General features: G+C 49.2%; 1 protein-coding gene across 1 annotated transcript; it reads left to right on the plus strand.

Annotated features, from left to right (window-relative positions):
- The first annotated feature begins 1,193 nt into the window (after positions 1-1,193).
- On the plus strand, positions 1,194-9,928 carry LOC103187729 (ADP-ribosylation factor 2). Its single transcript, XM_007907362.2, has 5 exons — positions 1,194-1,350; positions 5,534-5,694; positions 6,645-6,755; positions 7,494-7,618; positions 8,052-9,928. The coding sequence occupies exons 2-5, from the start codon at positions 5,547-5,549 to the stop codon at positions 8,211-8,213; spliced, it is 546 nt and encodes a 181-aa protein (XP_007905553.1). The 5' UTR covers positions 1,194-1,350; positions 5,534-5,546; the 3' UTR covers positions 8,214-9,928.
- The last annotated feature ends 7,698 nt before the right edge of the window (positions 9,929-17,626 follow it).

The following is a 17,626-nucleotide window of genomic DNA, read 5'->3' on the forward strand; positions in this document are numbered from 1 at the left end:
ACAGCGAGCGAGACAATGTGGGCCAAAGGAGGAACCCACAGAAACTAGACAAATGAGTTTCTCTCAATATCCTGGCTAACAACAATCCTCCGGATACATTGGGCATGGCTGTTTGTGGGACCTTGCTGTACACCGAATGCTTGTCGCGATAACCGACAAATACGGTCTCTGCACTTGTTGGGAAATAATGTGCGAAGTGTTTTGTGACAGACATTTTAGGCGCTTTATCACATGTAAGAATTATCGTGGAATCCTGTTAGCGTATTGGCTGCAGCCCTCGCCTCGCGCGCGAGCCTGGGTGCGGTTCCCGGCCGGGGGAAAGGTTAGGCAAGTTTCCTTACTTCACATGCCTCCATTCACCTATCAGTAGGTAGGAACCTGCTTGTTAGTCAATTGGTGGATCGCTTTTCTGAAGGTAATAATCCCTCCAAAGTCCCCAAAAAGTTTAGTCACTCAATCCATGACTCTTTGTGGGATACTGCTGTGCGCAATTGGTTACCGTGTTTAACCCACTTTAACCCTAGTCACTTTACAGTATATTCTGTGAAGATCTTTGAGACGTCTCAGTGACGTGATAAGCCGCTATATCAAATGCAAGAACTATTAACACAATAAATGTTCCTTTAATTTTGGGGTGGGGGTGGAAATGTGGAATGTGTTATTCAGCACACGACAAAGTCCTACTGGGAAAACCAGGAAGTGACTCTTCCTGTTAGGGGGTGGAGCACTGTAAACAATGAAGAGGCTCTTTTAGAGAGAAGGGTGAGGGGTGGGGAGCGCGTTCGATATCTCACAGTCCAATTGGCTGCCGCGTTTCGCCCAGGAAACACACAGTCACTACGCTTTCCGCCGATATTCCGCGAAGCGCTGCGCGACGTCTTGGGAACCTATGGCGCCACGATCCCGCGTGCGGGAATGAATGAATGAATGAGCATTATTCGGGGATGGGGTGAGGGGGTGGTGGTGGGGGTGGGGGGGGGACAGTGACAGTGTTAAGTGACTCAGTCAGTCAGTCAGGGACCTGTTGGGCGATGAATGGAATAAAGGTCCCGCCCCCACATGGCGGGGAGGCGCTCGCTGATTGGTGCGTCTTGAGTCGCGCTGATTGGTCCGGCGCGGCTGTCAGTCGGCAGCGCGCGGGCGGGTTGGGCGGGAATGGGCGGGGCGGGTTGGGCGGTTTCGGGGAGAGTGGGGTGGGAGGTATTGCGATTGCTGTGACCCCCTCTGGGGCCGGAGGAGGAGGAGGAGGAGGAAGCGGCCGCCATTTTAACCCGCGAACGACGGCGGCGGCGGCGGACAGCGACGACGACGGCGGCGGCGGCAGAAGCAGCAGAACAGGCGAGACCAGCGGTGAGGAGAGCCCCGACCGCGCAGCCCGGGACCGGCCACCGAGTTGCACGACCTCGGGAGCGGATGGTGATGGCGGCGGCGGCGGCCCCCGGCGGCGGTGGGGGGGCGCGCGCTCGGTGTGCGGCCCTCGGGCCGGGGTTAGACCGGCGGCGGCGGAGAGGCCTTGGGCCCCCCCCCCTCCCCCCACTCCCCGATCCCTCTCCCCCCCCCCCCCGGACGGGGATAATTTGAGGGGCGCGGGCGAGAATGGCCTCTGATAACGGGGGTCGTGGGGACAACGTGAGGGTGAGGGTGATATGGAAGTTGGTGGGTAGGGGGGGGGTATGCGTTTGTGGGGGGGGAAGCGCGAGGGTGGGGGGAAAGGAGGGTGGGGGGGTTGTGGGGAGCAGGGGGGTGGGGGAGCAGGGGGGGTGGGGGGAAGGGAGGGTGGGGGAGCATGGGGTGGGGGGAAGAGAGGGTGGGGGGAGCATGGGGGTGGGGGGAAGGGAGGGTGGGGGGAGCATGGGGGTGGGGGGAAGGGAGGGTGGGGGAGCATGGGGGTGGGGGGAAGGGAGGGTGGGGGGAGCATGGGGGTGGGGGGAAGGGAGGGTGGGGGGAGCATGGGGGTGGGGGGAAGGGAGGGTGGGGGGAGCATGGGGGTGGGGGGAAGGAGGGTGGGGGGAGCATGGGGGTGGGGGGAGCAGGGAGGGTGGGGGGGAGCAGGGTGTGTGGGGGCGTGTGGGGAGGGGATGGTAAGGAAAGCTCCTCGGGGTGGGGGGGGGGGCCTTGACCCATCCTGCGGCCGACAGTGGTTTTTGTGCCGTGAGGTAACGTCGTTGACGGTCAAACCATTTGTTAAATGTCCTGAACTCTTGGCCCCGAATCGCTTTTTTTGCTGTTCTCGGCGCTGGGGGCGGTGTTTTATTTTTATTTTCTTTATTATTATTATTATTATTATTATTTACCGTTTCGCTGCGCTCTCGGTAGCTCCGATTTCAAGAAGATGCGCCGATAAATCCGCCGTCCCGTTCAGCCGCACCCGGTTTGCGCCTCGGGGTGTGCGCGTTGGGAACCGAACGGTGACAGCGGTGCCACTTCCCTGACGGACGAGGCGCGGCGCCTACAGTCCCACGTAACCTTCTTCCCGTCGGACCCGAGTGGAAAAGCTTTGCGGTGCTGGGTACGGCCTGAGGCCCGGTCTCTTGCGCGGGGTTTGTTTGTGTTCCGGAGCTCGGGAAATTGTAGGCAGGAAAGATGGTTTGCGGCGTTTTGAAGGTTAAACGGGTTATTTCGCATCGGCCATGAATCCTGGAACTTCCAAAGTTTGTTTTTTACACTTTTTTTCTCATCAATCTGTGGACCAGTTTTTCCCCTTTGCATAGGTGTGACGCCCATCCTTCCTCCCACTCCCCCCCCCCTCCTCGCTCCACCCCTTCCCTCCCCTCACCCTGACCATTTCCCACCCCTCCGCTCGGGTCCTGACCCAACTGTCCAGCGCCCTGGGACGTCCTCCCGACGTGAAAGGCGCTCTATAAATGGAACCTTGTTGTCGTTGTTGATTGCATTTGTGGATGAGTTGTCAATCGATTTATTTTTCAGACAGCACAAACGAGAGGCAGCGCTGCCCCCCTCTTTCTCCCCCCCCCACCCTCACCCCTGGCAACACCGCACAAAATCCAAATGTTGAGATGAAAGGAATTTAGTTTTTTTGCCCCCAACCTTCACAGCCTCAGTTTGTGTGTTGTCCAGCCAGAGGAATTTCTGAAGAGATTGTGGCTGGACAGAGTTGGTCAGATTGCTATTTACAAGATGTGTTCAGAATGGTGGTGGTGGGGAGGGGGTTTGCACAAGATGAGGTTGAGTGTTGTCATTCCCGTGACTTGTCCCATGGGAAAGCAAATTTGGCGCATTGTCTGATGTTCTTGAGTACTGTACTTTCCTAGCTGAATATCAACGGTGCAATTGAGGGACGCCTGAAATTAAGCGAGCGACGTCTTTAATGAACGCTGTTTTTTTAAAAAGTAAAACTTCACACAGAATTCCTGGTACCATGGTAAGATAAGGAGCCATAGTTGTGCACGTATGTGGGCAAGGAAATGGAGTAATGGTTAAGTAGCCTGGACAGTGAAGGATGGCAACTTGAATGATGCAGTACTGGCTCGTGAAGAGACAGGTTGACACCTCAGAAGAGAAAGTTGCAAGAAAATGGATGAAAACGGGGAACTGGGAACGCGTGGATGTTGGACTAAAAGTTCTTTGGGACTCTTTAATGCCTGAGTTCATTTTATTTTCCTGCCCCCAAATCTACAGTCAGTTTTCCTCCCAAAGGTGCTGACTCATGCATGGCCTGGTATTATCCAGGATCTGTCCCAGGAGGCAATCCTACAGCAAGTTCAAACGTGCTGATTGTGGGCACGAGGTTTCACAGCCGAGCCTGATCCCTCCTCGCCTGCTATCCACATAGGCACATTCCAGCCCGGGTCAGGTCAATACATGGCCTCACTACAGTGCATTATCGTGTTCCTGAAACATCTCAAAGCACTTCACAGGATTTACATGTTTTTTTTTTCTCTTTTCCCCGCCCAATCCCAGGACATTGAGATCAGCTAATTGAGCACATCGGGGATCAAACCTGGCTTCCTCCCTGGCCCGCATGTTAGAGCACGAAACACTGTTCTTGGGCACTAGTTGATGTATTTTACATTGTGGGTGTGTATAGGAGTGCTCTATCAGTCACTGATTTAGACCAGCCCCGTGCCAATCGTGAGGACAGATTAGCTGTCGTGTTGTGTGTGCTGCACTATTGTACCTGAACTCTACCCCTTTGAGTCAACATTCAGATCGGTCAGAGGAATGTGGCCATTTCTCCTTCCCACAGTGGCTCCTGGTATGGAAGGAAAGCCCCAACCCAGAACTTTGAGGGTGTTGGTTGTTGGAATGGTGGGCGTTCCTCTTCAGATTTTATGCTTGATTTTATTATAGAATTTTTGCCCCCTTCCACCCTGAAAGGTAGCAATGACGTGAGCGTTAGTAAAGTGCAAGACTTAATGTTTTGAGTTTTTATTCTGTGAGTGATTGTGATTCCCACAGTGTCCAGGTGATATGTCTGAGAGGAGCTGACACAAGGTGTTCTGTTGGTGACTTCTGTTGTTCACTGTGACATTCAGCACCAGCTGATCATTATTGAAACCTGTAACCCAGCAAATCCCTTCTGTTTTTTCACTTTGTGTGGATTTCCAGGGCTTCAAAATGAAAGTAGCTTGTTCTAATTCAAGTGTGTTGTGAGCTGTTTTTTNCTGCAGCACATCTCGTAAACCAAATGGCGCACCAAGTACATGGGTTTCAACTTTGATGCATTTTATTAGCATAAATTGAACAAAGTGAGGAGATGCACTACGACTGGATTAGTTACTGTAGTGGCTAAAGACTACAGCTGTACAAAATCTGTTGATTTTAGAGCTCAAACGTGCTGTGCAGTGGTGGAGTTGTGTAGTCTTGACCTTAAATAATTGATCCATATTTGCACCGAAACCTTTGATTTAGCCCAGAAGGAAACTATTTGTTCACTGATAAAAGTCTGGTATTTTTGTTCGCGCATTAGAGTTTAGTTCTGCCAGTTGTAATTTTTTTTCTTAAATGGAGTGGTTTGCCTGGACACCCCTGATCTCAGGCGTTTTCGTTTTGGTTCAGGTGAACGTGAGACAAGAGATTGCTTTGTTGTTTGGTGAACCTGAGCTTGATGTAGCCATGGAGAAATTACGCAATCACATTAATGTTGGAACTTGAGTTCCACTCATCATTTATTTACCAGTCAATATCAGCGATGGCTTGGGCTCAGTCTTTTTGTTGAATGATGTAGAATTTGGAGGTCAACAATACTGACACTGCCCTGTAGTCTCTCTAAACTGTGAGTGACTTGAAGGTGGTGCCTCACTGACTGACAAACATATATACAGACGCACACACACAGACGCACACTGGCCCTCAGCAACTGTTGAAACCTGAAGTTCACTGATCTTGTGTATTTATCCCTTGCTACGGTGTCACAAGGTGTGCGGTACCCAGAACATTTCATAAATCAATCTGCCTTTGGGCAAGATCAAAACTGGTTGTTGGGGTGGGTGTCGAGAAGATGATGGGTAGAACATAAGGCCAGTAGTTGCTGTAACTGAAAGTTCATTTGTTTCGTATTTGTCATTTGAAGAGAAACTGGTGCCATGGGGAACATAATCGACCGTCTCCTCAAGGGAATGTTTGGGAAGAAGGAGATGAGGATTCTCATGGTGGGATTGGATGCAGCTGGAAAGACCACCATCCTCTACAAACTCAAACTGGGAGAAATTGTCACTACCATCCCCACCATTGGTAAGGGAAAGCTTCTTCTCTGGGGAAAGCAGCTGCTGATTGCTGGAGAGGCTATCATGTGAGTCGTGGTGTAATGTCAGCCACCTAACCAGTGAATTGTAGAATTGGGTCCATTTATTCACATAGTGGATCATATTGCCGATGTAGCTTTGTGCAATACTGGAAGTCCATTGAGGTCAGTCTCAAAACCTCTTTTACTCCCTCCCCTCCATTGATTTTCTCTTCAATCTGCAGGCAATCTACTTCTGTGTCTACCATATATTTATCACTCGCTCTGTAAAAATAATTACATCCATTTACCTGCACTCTTCTAAGCTTAAATCTGTGGCCAAACCTTCAGCCGCTAGGCCCTCGCTTCCAAACTCCTACCGTGCTTGGTGTCTGGCGTTGACTGCAAAGTGCACTCACCTTGCATGCAGAGCAAAAGATAAACAATCTTTGCATTAGAATTGTAAATCATGATTGCAAGCTATTGGGGTTCAGTCATCTGCTCTCTTTAGGAACTTGAATACTTCAATCGAATCTCTCCTCTGAGCCCTCTCTCTGGTGTGCTCCACTTGTGCAGTGGGTGAGGTTACAAAGGAATGTTAACAGCAACAAGTTAAACAAATTGAGGCCCCACCTTCCCTTTTTAAAAATTAAAGTTTAATACGCCTCAAACGAGAACTAATGACAATACGTGGGAGGATTGCATTTGTGGCTCTATGTTTTCTAAATTCTGTGGGTTTTTTTGAGGTGGGGTGGGGGGGTGTGAGGTGGGGCTTTTCTTGAGTTTGACGGGCAAATGGGTTTGGGACATCCCGGGATTAAGGCCCATCGACCATCTAATGGCACATCTTTGTGCCAGTGACTGGGCTCTGGTTGATGGCGTGGTTTCCTTTCACTAACTTGGAATTCCATTGTCCTCTCACTTCAAGAACCTTCATTATTCCATCTCTTTCCCTCACCAGGTTTTAATGTGGAGACTGTAGAGTACAAGCAAGTCAGCTTCACAGTGTGGGACGTCGGTGGGCAAGATAAAATCAGGCCCCTCTGGCGCCACTATTTCCAGAACACACAAGGTATGTACACAGCTTCCCTATTTATTCATTTATTTTTTGGCCAGGCAGGTGTCTGACATGCACAGATATCACCACCGTGCTTAAGAATCCCCAAACCAAGCTGTGATTGCCAGGCCTCCCATCTGACATGGAAATCCCAGAGATAGATTGTTAGAATGGAATGCGCTCTCTCTCTCTCTTCCTGGAACTCTATCCCCCAGTGCCTTCGCCGTCTCCTCCCTTTCCTCCTTCAAGGCCGGTCTCAAGACCTTTCTCTTTGACCGTGCCTTCAGCTCCCCTCTTGACTCTCTACCCCTTCCTCGCTCCCTCCCCTCACCCTGACCATTTCCCCCCTCCTCGCTCGCTCCCTCCCTTCCCTCACCCTGACCATTTCCCCCACTGCTCGGGTCCTGACCCAACTGTACAGCGCCTTGGGACGTCCTCCCGACGTGAAAGGCGCTTTATAAATGGAATCTTGTTGTTGTTGGAAGAACCCATCCTGCTTATCTAATTCTGAAGAGTATTAGGCACAGGTTGGCAGGAGCTGAGGCTTGGGGGGGACCCCAGAGTGTGAGTTGGGAGTAACGGCTGGAGTCTAACCAGATAAAATTGCAAAGCTTACCATTGAGAGCGCTGTCTGGCAAGCTTTCCCACTGCTTGTCCAGCTGGGACCACCCTACTTGTTAGGGCTTTGAAGCTGGTGTGAGATGAAGGTGGTTCTTGTTCCACAGCAATTTGGTTTGTTTTTTTTCCTTAAAGGCTTAATCTTTGTAGTGGACAGCAATGATCGGGAGCGTGTGAACGAGGCGAAAGAAGAGCTGAACCGTATGTTGGCGGAAGATGAGTTGAGGGATGCTTCCTTGCTGGTGTTTGCAAACAAGCAGGTGTGGTGTTCTGTACAGTCCAGAGGGTTTTACTCTCACATATGAGACAATCAAAATCAAAGTGAACAGAAGAGGATGAGAATAATAATCCTTGCATTTGAGATAGCGTCTTATCACGGTGATGAGACGTCTCAATGGGCTTCACGGGATATAATAATCCTTTTTTTGATGCAGTGCCTTAACACCTCTTCAGGATATCACAAAGCGCTTCACAGAATACACTGCAAAGCGAATTGACTGTGTTTTGTGGGAGAAACGCGGCAGCCAATTGCGCACAGTGAAGTCCCACAAACAGTCGTGGATTGAAGTGACCAAATTATTATTACTATTTTAAATCTATTGTACAGTGGAGTGACTGTTATTGAATTGTGATTGCTGTCTGTTTGAGATCCGCATTCATTCATTCGTTCATTCTCTCTCTCTCTTTGTCAAGGACCTGCCCAACGCCATGACCGCTGCTGAGATCACAGACAAACTGAGCTTGCACTCTCTGCGCCAGAGAAAGTGGTACATCCAGGCCACGTGCGCGACCAGCGGCGACGGGCTATACGAGGGGCTGGATTGGCTGTCCAATCATCTTTGTACATCCAAATGATCGATCCCGTTTCCCCGAATGCCTCCGCCTGACCAGCGAGCTGCTGCTGCTGCTGCTGCATGTGTGTGTGTGTGTTTGGTGTAGAGTGGGAGCAGCTTCACCACGTGCCTTGTCTAGTTAAACACAGAGGGATTGAAGGACACTACGTACTGAACGAGTATTAGGATAAAACTGTGAAACTTATTTTAATACAAATAAAAAAAACAAATCCGTGCGGAGAGGGGGAGTGGGGGGGAGGGTTTGGGGGTGGTGGGGAGAGGATCATTCATTTGCTTCAGAGCGATTACCAGCAACTCCTGCAGAATTATCGTGTTACCTGCATTACCTCGGCTGCCCCCCACCCACCCCCCGTAATAAGGAAGTGAATGCGAGCATAATCCTCTCCCCCTTTTCTAATTTAACAAGGTGCTTGTGAGATGTGCAGCTCAGCCAGCAGCTTTTCACTGCAGGAGAATCTCATTAGCTGTCTCTCAAACTGAGCTGGGACCTGACAAGTCCTTGTGGGGTGGTGGGAGAGGTGAGGTTGGGAGTCAAGGTGGGTGGGTGTGTGTGTGTGTGGGATGGCTTTTTGCTGTCCTTGCGTTGTAACGCACACTGGATCGGAATTGATGCAGCGATCTGCAGTGAAAAAATTCTCTTGTTGTTGAGTGCAAGTCCCAGTTCATCCTGTCCCCCAACTCCGCACGGCTGGTATAAGCTTCGTTCAGAACCCGTTCGATCCCGTCAAATATTTAGAGGTCACTTGAGGCAGCTGCTCCCATTCCTCTGTTTCGTAAAGATTTCGAGCGACACTTGTATGTATTTACTACTGGGGTGGGGGGAGGGTGTGGGGGGGAGAACATCAATCAGAATGTCTAACTAATCCTCTTTCTTTGTTTCCAACACCATGAACTCAGCCAAAAAATAGTGCTCAGTCTCTCAGTCGCTGCAAACTCTCCAGACAAAAGTAGCTTCAAAAGCACGTGGATCTTTAAAGCACATAGACCTGTATGTGGCATTAAACTGGGGAGATGGACAGAACAGAGAGAGCTTACCTGTCTCCCACACCTCCTCAGTAGTCTAACTGGAGGTTGTAACCAAAAGAGATGATTGTGTGAAGCTGTGGACAGGTTGATGTTTTATTTAGAGGTTTATTTATGCTGCACAGGCCTAGTCAGCAGGTAATTTCCAATAGATGTGCTCATTGCTGAGTTAGTGACCCCCAGGAGACCATAACTGACTCCACTTATTTGACTTGGCTTTGAGCTGCAATGTTGATGTGGGGTTTGGGGGGGAAATCAAAGCTCCCATTGGGGGTATCCAATCCTTTCGCAATGAGCGAGGGCAGCCAGCGTTGTTAAACCGATGTAATGTAAGAATATATTTTAGTGGGGGCAGCATTACATGTGGAGCTGTAATAACCGTATGAAGCGTTGAGTTTTCTCTGTACAAATGAAGGCTGATGACAAATGGTGCAAATGTCTTATCTGAACTAAGATGAAGTTTGGTTTGTGTTTCGTTTTTTTTAAAACCATATTTGACAACCTGTCTTGAGAGAGATGCACTATTATCTAAGAGATCTCTATTAGAATAAACTTGTCATTACATACGCTGCATTGGGGTGCCTGTATAGGACTGAATCTGTGTTGGCTTGTGAGTGTGAGTGTGTGTGGTGGAGGGATGGGGAGAGACTTGTTTGGAAATATTCTGGCAATAAAGGTTCAAACTCCGCCTTACCCCTGACGCTACATGTTTCCATTATTGGGCCAGACCATCGCTGATTCCTGTTGGGTTTAGAATATAATAATAATTACATTTGATACAGTTCCTTATCGCCTCTTCGTAATGTCTCAAAGCACTTCACACGATATACTGTAAAGTGGATCGCTCCCCCTACCTCTGTGACCCCCTAACCCTCTACCAACCTGCTGGTTTCCGCCCCTCACATTCCCCGCTTCGCCCGCCCCACCATTGGAGGATGGGCCTTCATCCACTCTGCTTCCACCTTCTGGAACTCTATCCCGCAGTGCCTCCGCCTCGCACCTTCCCTTGCTTCCTTCAAGACCCTCCTCTTTGATCGTGCTTTCGATCACCTTCCTCCCCTGCCCTACCCTCTCTGATCCCAACCCCCAGCTCATGTCCGAAACACTGATTGTCCAGCGCCTTGGATATCCTGACATGGAAAGTGCTATACCAATGTAGTTTTGTCGTATTTTGTGGGTGAAACGAGCAGCCAATTGCGCACAGCAGTGTCCCACAAACAGTCGTGGATTGAGTGACCGGTTTATTATTATTTTGTTTCTTTTGGAGGGATTATTAACACCTGGAAAGGGATCTGCCAATCGACTAACATCCGGGTTGTCTGGCTCATTGTTGGGTGTCTCCTTAACTTGGGCGGGCAACAGACGGTCTTGATTTCAGGCGTTCAGCTAACGGCTGCTTGTTTCTGTCACAACACACGCACACCTTTGGTCCTTATTTACACCACACACCGGCATTGCAGGCGCTGGCCACACAAGGCGTTGCCGCTGTCCTGAGTCCCTCCCTCACTGCCCACACAGAGAGGTGGGACAGGGCTGGGTTTCTCCTGGAATGGCTCAGGAACAAATCAGCTCAGAGCTTTCTGAAAGATTTTTTAGAAAGAAAACTAGCAATTGGTGAGATGCAACTCCGGCTGAGTGTTTACGGTCTCTCCATTCTACAGCGGATGTTAAATATTATAATAATAATAATCCTGAGAATTGGACCCATCACTTTAAAGGAAGCTGATTCTGAGCAACAACAATAACAAGATTACATTTGTATAGCGCCTTTCACGTCGGGAGGACGTCCCAAGGCACTGTCGTTTCCAGATTTCTATCTCCCACCCCCCACCTCATCACAGCAGCCATACACGTGTTCACCTGCTCGCAGCAGCTCTTTGAAACAATTTAACACTCATAATAATCTTTGCATTTGATAGACCGGCTTATCATGTCTTCAGGACGTCTCACAGCGCTTCACAGAACACATTGTAGAGTGTGGTGTCTGTGCATTTTGTGGGTGAAAAATATACACTTCCAGAATTTCTCCAAATTCTGCACGCGCCTATTTCTGATCTTTTTTGTTTTATTCCTTTCCCCAACCCTCCTGTCTCCGACATGTGTTGATATTTTATACCCGGGCTGAACACTCACATCCTGTTGCCAGAACCAATTCATTTTTATTGTTCCATCTGCAACATAAAGGCAGTTTCAAAAGGGGCTGTTTTCCCGAGTGGGTGAGAAACCTCAACGGCTCGCAGGTAGCCTGCAGTCTGGCCCCATCCATCCTGTGGGATCTGCCAAGATTCCCTCCCCTAATCCTGAGAGTCCCCCCCACCCCCTCCATCCCCACACACGCAAACACCTGGGACATTGGGTGAGGATAAGATAGGGCTCAACAGGTTTCCCCCAAACCCCCCCTCACTGGGACCAGCAGAAGACTTGGGATGAAGCTGCTTTGCAATCAGACAGAATGTTTAACTATTTTTCCAGGGAAATGCCAGCAATGAATCCCTGTCCCTGTCTGTCCCCGTCCAGCCCTGGAGTTATCTGCCTGCGCTGCTCTCGGGATAGGCCCAGAGAGACGTCTGGACCTGCCGTATAGCAATGGCGCCGCCTTGTAGCACAATGTTGTAACATCAGCCCGAAGTTCACCGCAATCTGAGGTGATGCATTTTTTTTGGGGGGGGTTTTAAATAATAATCCTCACTTTCGCCTATGAACACCGAAAGGCGATTTGCAGGGAACTGCCGTAAACTGCAGTGATTTTACTTGTAGCCAATTTGCGCCAATACCTGCGGCATTGTTGGTCAGGAGACGGGGAGACATTGCTATTGTAACACCCACTTGATTAAGGTTTAAACGTAGAATTATACAGCACAGAAGGAGGCCATTCGGCACATTGTGTCTGTGCCAGAGCTTCCAAATCAATCACACTCCCACCGCGCTCTCCCCATAGCCCTGCAAACTTGCCCTCCCCAAATAATTATCTACTTCTCTCTCAAAAGTTGTTATTGAATCAGCTTTCACCACCTTTTTAGGCAACATCTCAAGATCTTTAATCCCATTAATCCCGGAGTCCTGTAGCTCAGTGGTTAGAGCACTCGCTTTGTAAGCGAGAGACCTGAGTTCAATCCCAGGCAGAGGGCCAAACCTTGGGCAAGTTTCCTTACTCCACACAGAGCCTAATAATAATCCTCCAAAACCAAAAACAATAATAAATTGGTCATTTTCAATCTACGACACTTTGTGGGACATTACTGTGCGCAATTGGCTGCCGCGTTCACCCACAAATATACAGTCAATTCACATTACAGTGTGTTCTGTGAAGCGCTTTGGGACGTCCTCCTGACGTGAAAAGCGCTATATCAAATGCAAGGATTATTATTATTATTTACTCCCCCTGACTCCCCACCTCTTAATACTCCCACCGCCCAAGTATCTGTGTGCCACCCAGAAAATGTACAGTCACTATACTTTACAGTCTATCCTGTGAAGTGCTTTGAGAGGGCTCAACGACATGATAAGGCGTTATATCAACTGCACGTATTATTATTATTACACATTCCCAATTCATTTAACAACAACGACAACAACAAAATTATATTTATAAAGCGCCTTTCATGTTGGGAGGACGTCCCAAAGCACTGATGGGATTTAAATCTGCAGCTCTGGTTTGTGTCGTTGCTGGCTGTGTGAAAGGGTTAACATGTGAGGCAGACTCTTATTTTCAAAGAGAATTTGCGTTTACACTTCACAGCCACGTTACACAAGTCCCGCTGAGCAGCAGCCGTTGATTCCTGGTAACCTCATTCACATTGTAACGTGTAATGGGTGTGTTAACATGCGACTCAGAAGTGAAGCTATTTGCAACGAGGAAACAACTCACAGAAAGTTGTGAACAAGTTTACACTGACTTTTCACACAACCCCTCACTGGGCAATCCACTCCCACCATTGCCTGGTGCTACTGAATTACACTGGGAGTCAGGGACTCCGCCTTATGACTGTCACACATGTTGGGGATTAGTATCTGTGACAGGACAATGGGACATGGGAGCGCACTTGTGTCCATCAGTCTAACACGGCTAAATATTGCCCATCTCTGGGAAACCCATTATGAATAATATTGCTGTTAATTTCTTCTGGGAGCGATGTTAAAAAAAGAACTTAATAATAATAATAATAATCCTTGCATTTGATATAGCGCTTTTCACGTCGGGAGGACGTCCCAAAGCGCTTCACAGAACACACTGTAAAGTGAAATTGACTGTATATTTGTGGGCGAACGCGGCAGCCAATTGCGCACAGCAATGTCCCACAAACAGTCGTGGATTGAAAATGACCAATTTATTATTGTTTTTTTTTTTTTGGAGGGATTATTATTAGGTGTGTAAAGCGAGTGCTCTAACCACTGAGCTACAGGACTCCCAACTTGTTTTTTGCAGCCGCTGAAACGCCCCAACACGCTGCACAAGTGAATCGCTTGTCAAGCGTAGAGTGACCGGTTTCGTAGGCAAAAACCTAGCGGCCGCCGGCAACCAGAGAGGTCCCAGGCAGGAGGCGAACGGACGATTAACCTGGAGGATTGTCGGCCGGGGCTCGCTCCGACTGGCCGGGCTTCAGGCTGCGAGGCGCCAGGAGCGGCTCCGCGATCAGAGGGTTCCATTAAGTGAATTTATCACAATATCTTTACAGCAGGAAATCTCTTTATAATGTAAGGAAGAGAAGCTTCCTGTGGTCAGCAGCTGAGCAGCGCTGAGCAGCCACGAGGAGAAGATCACTGGCGCCCTCCGGTGGAATATCTTGTAAGATGGTCAGCGACAATAACACATATGTTCACGTAAATCACCCCCCGCAATGACGGTCGTCACCCACAAAGCACCTTTTTTTTTTTTCGCAGAGAACGGGTGGAAATCTGAGCGCGGTGGGAGGTGAGCGAAGGCAAGGCCCGGGTGGTCGGTGATCGAGGAAGGAAGGCGAAGGAAAAAAAGAGAGGGAGAGAGGGAGTGTGTGTGTGCCTGAGGCGCAGGGATTGTGGGAGTGAGTTCCAGAGACTGGGGGCAAAGTGGCTGGAAGCTCGGCCACCGACGATGGGTGTGAGAGTGGGTAAGGGCTGTGGGGATGTGAGGGAGGGGGAGGTGGGGATGTGAGGGAGGGGGAGATGGGCAGTTATATTGCCGCAGGTGACTGTCACACCTACTCTGGAGGGTGGGAACCCTGAATGGAAATGTTTGATATAATAGAAACAGCATAACACCAAGATTACCATTATTATATTATATTATGTTTTACGTGAAAGAAGCTCTGAAACTGCTGATCTGAAGGACTTGTAGCCGAGGCGACTGTTGGCTCTGTTCCCCCCTTCCCCACCCCACAATCACACGTTCTCACCTCCGCACCACTGTCTCAGCTAATTTGCTGAGCTGTTAATTCCTGCTTGACACTGTTTGACAACTTTTCCTTTCATGTTGTCAGGTTTTAGGGGCCTTTTCTTCTGCACTTCCACAGGCTGATAAAAGGATTAAATAATACCTCCGGCCCCCAAGCCCGCCCTGTCCACATTCACTCACATCAGCAGCTTCCAGCCTGCAACTCACACACTGATGTGAAGCACTGAGCTCTCCAAGAACACCTTTATTACCTGGGGTGGGTGGGGGGTGGAGAGAGTGTGTTATCTGTCACGACTGTGCCTATGGCCACCATCGTCTTCACACAGCGCCCTTCTCCACCATTGTAGAGATCCCATGAGATGTCAGCCTACGAAAAGTTCGCTGTATAAATTCAAGAGGACGTTGTTGTGGTTGCCCTATTCCTATCATTCTCTCGAGGCCAAGACAGCGAGAGTGATGAGGCCATGTTGGTTGTGTGATTGACAGTGAGGGCCTGACCAGAGAGAGAGAGAGAGAGAGAATATAAAAAGCGTCAGCGATGAAGCTGCCGGTTGAGGCTGATTGCGGTTGTTGTCTGGCGGAGAAGGGAGGAGATGAAGGGATTTAATGGTTGGGTGACAGGAGCAGATTTACCCCCCCCTCCCCCGTCTCACCCCACCCACATCTGTAATATCTGGCACCACTCCCTGACCTCACCCCCGCGCACTTTTAATGAAAGAAGAAAAGAGAATGAATGAAGTCCCCAGCGATGCGTAGCAACTGTCTGAGGCATGCGGGGGCCGGGGCTGGGAAACAGCACCAGCATCCAGACTGACTCACAAACAAGGCAAATAAAAGCAGCCAACAATAGCTGCAGAATGTGTCACTGGCAACAGGTCGAATTCCTGCCCTGGTCTGATTGATGCTCAGGAGCATCGCTGCTACTCGCAGATCTGAGGCTCAGGAGGCTGTCTGCACACACGCGGACTGTGTCTTTAATTCTTAAAGGGGGCGTCTGTGGAACACACAGAAAGCGTTACAGGAAAAGGGCAGTAATAAGAATAATCCTTGCATTTGATTTAGTGGCTTCCACCATCCTGGCAGCCGCTTGACGTGTTGTGTCCCAAACTATATCCGGTATCTATCCCCAGATATCATATTACGTTCCAGCGGAAATCTGTTCAATTTATTCGGGCACTTTCAGCTTCCGCTGCCCATCTCCCTAGGGAACCTGTTCCATAAGTTTACTACTCGCTCACTGAAGTAGTGTCTCCGAGGATTTGTCCTGAATTTACCCCCTCAATCGCAGGCTGTGTCTCAAGTTAAAACACCTTCTCGTGGTCTGCATTATCCAGTCCTTTTTTCCAATAACCCTCAGAATCCAGACTAAGGTCCTTTATTAAGGAAATTCTGACAACTTTTCTTTAAATTAAAGATTAAAGGATTAAGAAGTAGGGAGGATGGGGGCTGTTGGTGGGTGGGGGCTGAGGGGATGGGAAAGGATTTATAGATTGGCCACATGGATCACTGGCGCCCCCTCCTGCTGGACTGTGGTATTGCTCCTGTCTCATTCAGCGTCTCAACACGGGATCAGCTCAGAGCTATTTGTGGTGTGAGCGCCTCACGTTGTCTTACAGTGAGAAGGTTTCTCTCTCTCTCTTTTCCCTGCCTCCTGTCTCAGAGTTAATAATAATCCCTGCACTTGGTACAGCGCCTGATCACATCTACGGGACGTCTCAAAGCGCTTCACAGAATATACCGTAAAGTGAATTGACTGTGTGTTTTGCAAAACAGGACAACCAATTACATACAGCAGCGTCCCACAGCCGGACATGAATTGAGTGACTAAATTATTATTATTTAATGTCATTAACAATCCTTGCATTTTTGACCTAGCACCATTCCCGTCAGGAGGACGTCTCAAAGTGCTTCTCAGGATTTATTGTGTTTTGTGGACAAGTTTTCAGCTTGGTCCTGATCTCAGTCACTGGTGGGAATGAGTTCAAAATCCCAACCAGCCTCTGGTGGGAAGATATTCTTTCTAAACCTCTCCCCGATTCCTCTGCTAATAATACTGAGATTGTGGGGGAGGGGGGTGGTGGTGTCGGTGAAGGGCTGGTGGGGAGGGAATAATTTTCGTGGCCAGCCCGCCAGCTCTGGATGGTTTAGTGCCCACACCAAAGCGGCCCTTATAAAACCATCAGGATTTTGTCCAGGGTCTGAGGAAGGAAGACAAAGTGTGAGACAATAAGCAGGAAACAGAGCGTCATTGGGGCTCCTGAGCCACATCGAATCGCATTGATCATCCTCAAGCTGCTCGTTTTTAAGATAAAATAGACCCCTTGACAACAGGATATCTGTAATTAAACCCTCTCTCAGCCAACCTCCATTCTGTACCCAGCCCGGCTCAGCAGTCACGGAAGATTGCGAGGCTGACCCTCTTGTCAGGCACTGTCAGTCTACTCCGTTCCCCTTTTCATAGACAGAATAAATGATATCTGCCCCGTGCTTTGAGCTGAATAGTCCCAGACAAGCTATCTGCTGGGTTTAATCTCCTGAAGACCCACTTGAACCATTAATCTTCTTTTGATGAAGATCTTGCCAATCCCAGGTTTGGAGCATTGGGATCTTCGAGGGGGCTCATCCGTCAGTGTCACTGGGAGAAAAGAAGAGGTTTATTACAGTCCAACTGAGCCGTGCCCCCTGCCTGCAGCCTTCATCCCTCTGTCTGAGGGAGTCACAGCTAATCACTCGGCTTCTGGACATGACTGGCATTTAACTCTTTCAGTCAAGTAATCTACTGTGAACCTACCCACATGTGGTTTGGTATAACAGCAATCCTTGCATTTGCTATAGCGTGTGACGTTGAAACGTCTCAAAGTGTCTCGCAGGGAGTTGATGTCAGGTGGTTTTGGTAGGCGACATCAGCAGCTAATTTGTGCACAAAGTGAGTGACCAATTTCTCTGGAGGGGAAACTTAGTCTCCAGACAAGCAGGATGGGAGCATTAAATTGTCGGTTGTGTGGAATAAATCCATTTAA

Source organism: Callorhinchus milii, unplaced genomic scaffold (assembly GCF_018977255.1).
Source record: "Callorhinchus milii isolate IMCB2004 unplaced genomic scaffold, IMCB_Cmil_1.0 Scaffold23, whole genome shotgun sequence".
Classification (NCBI taxonomy): Eukaryota; Metazoa; Chordata; class Chondrichthyes; order Chimaeriformes; family Callorhinchidae; genus Callorhinchus; species Callorhinchus milii.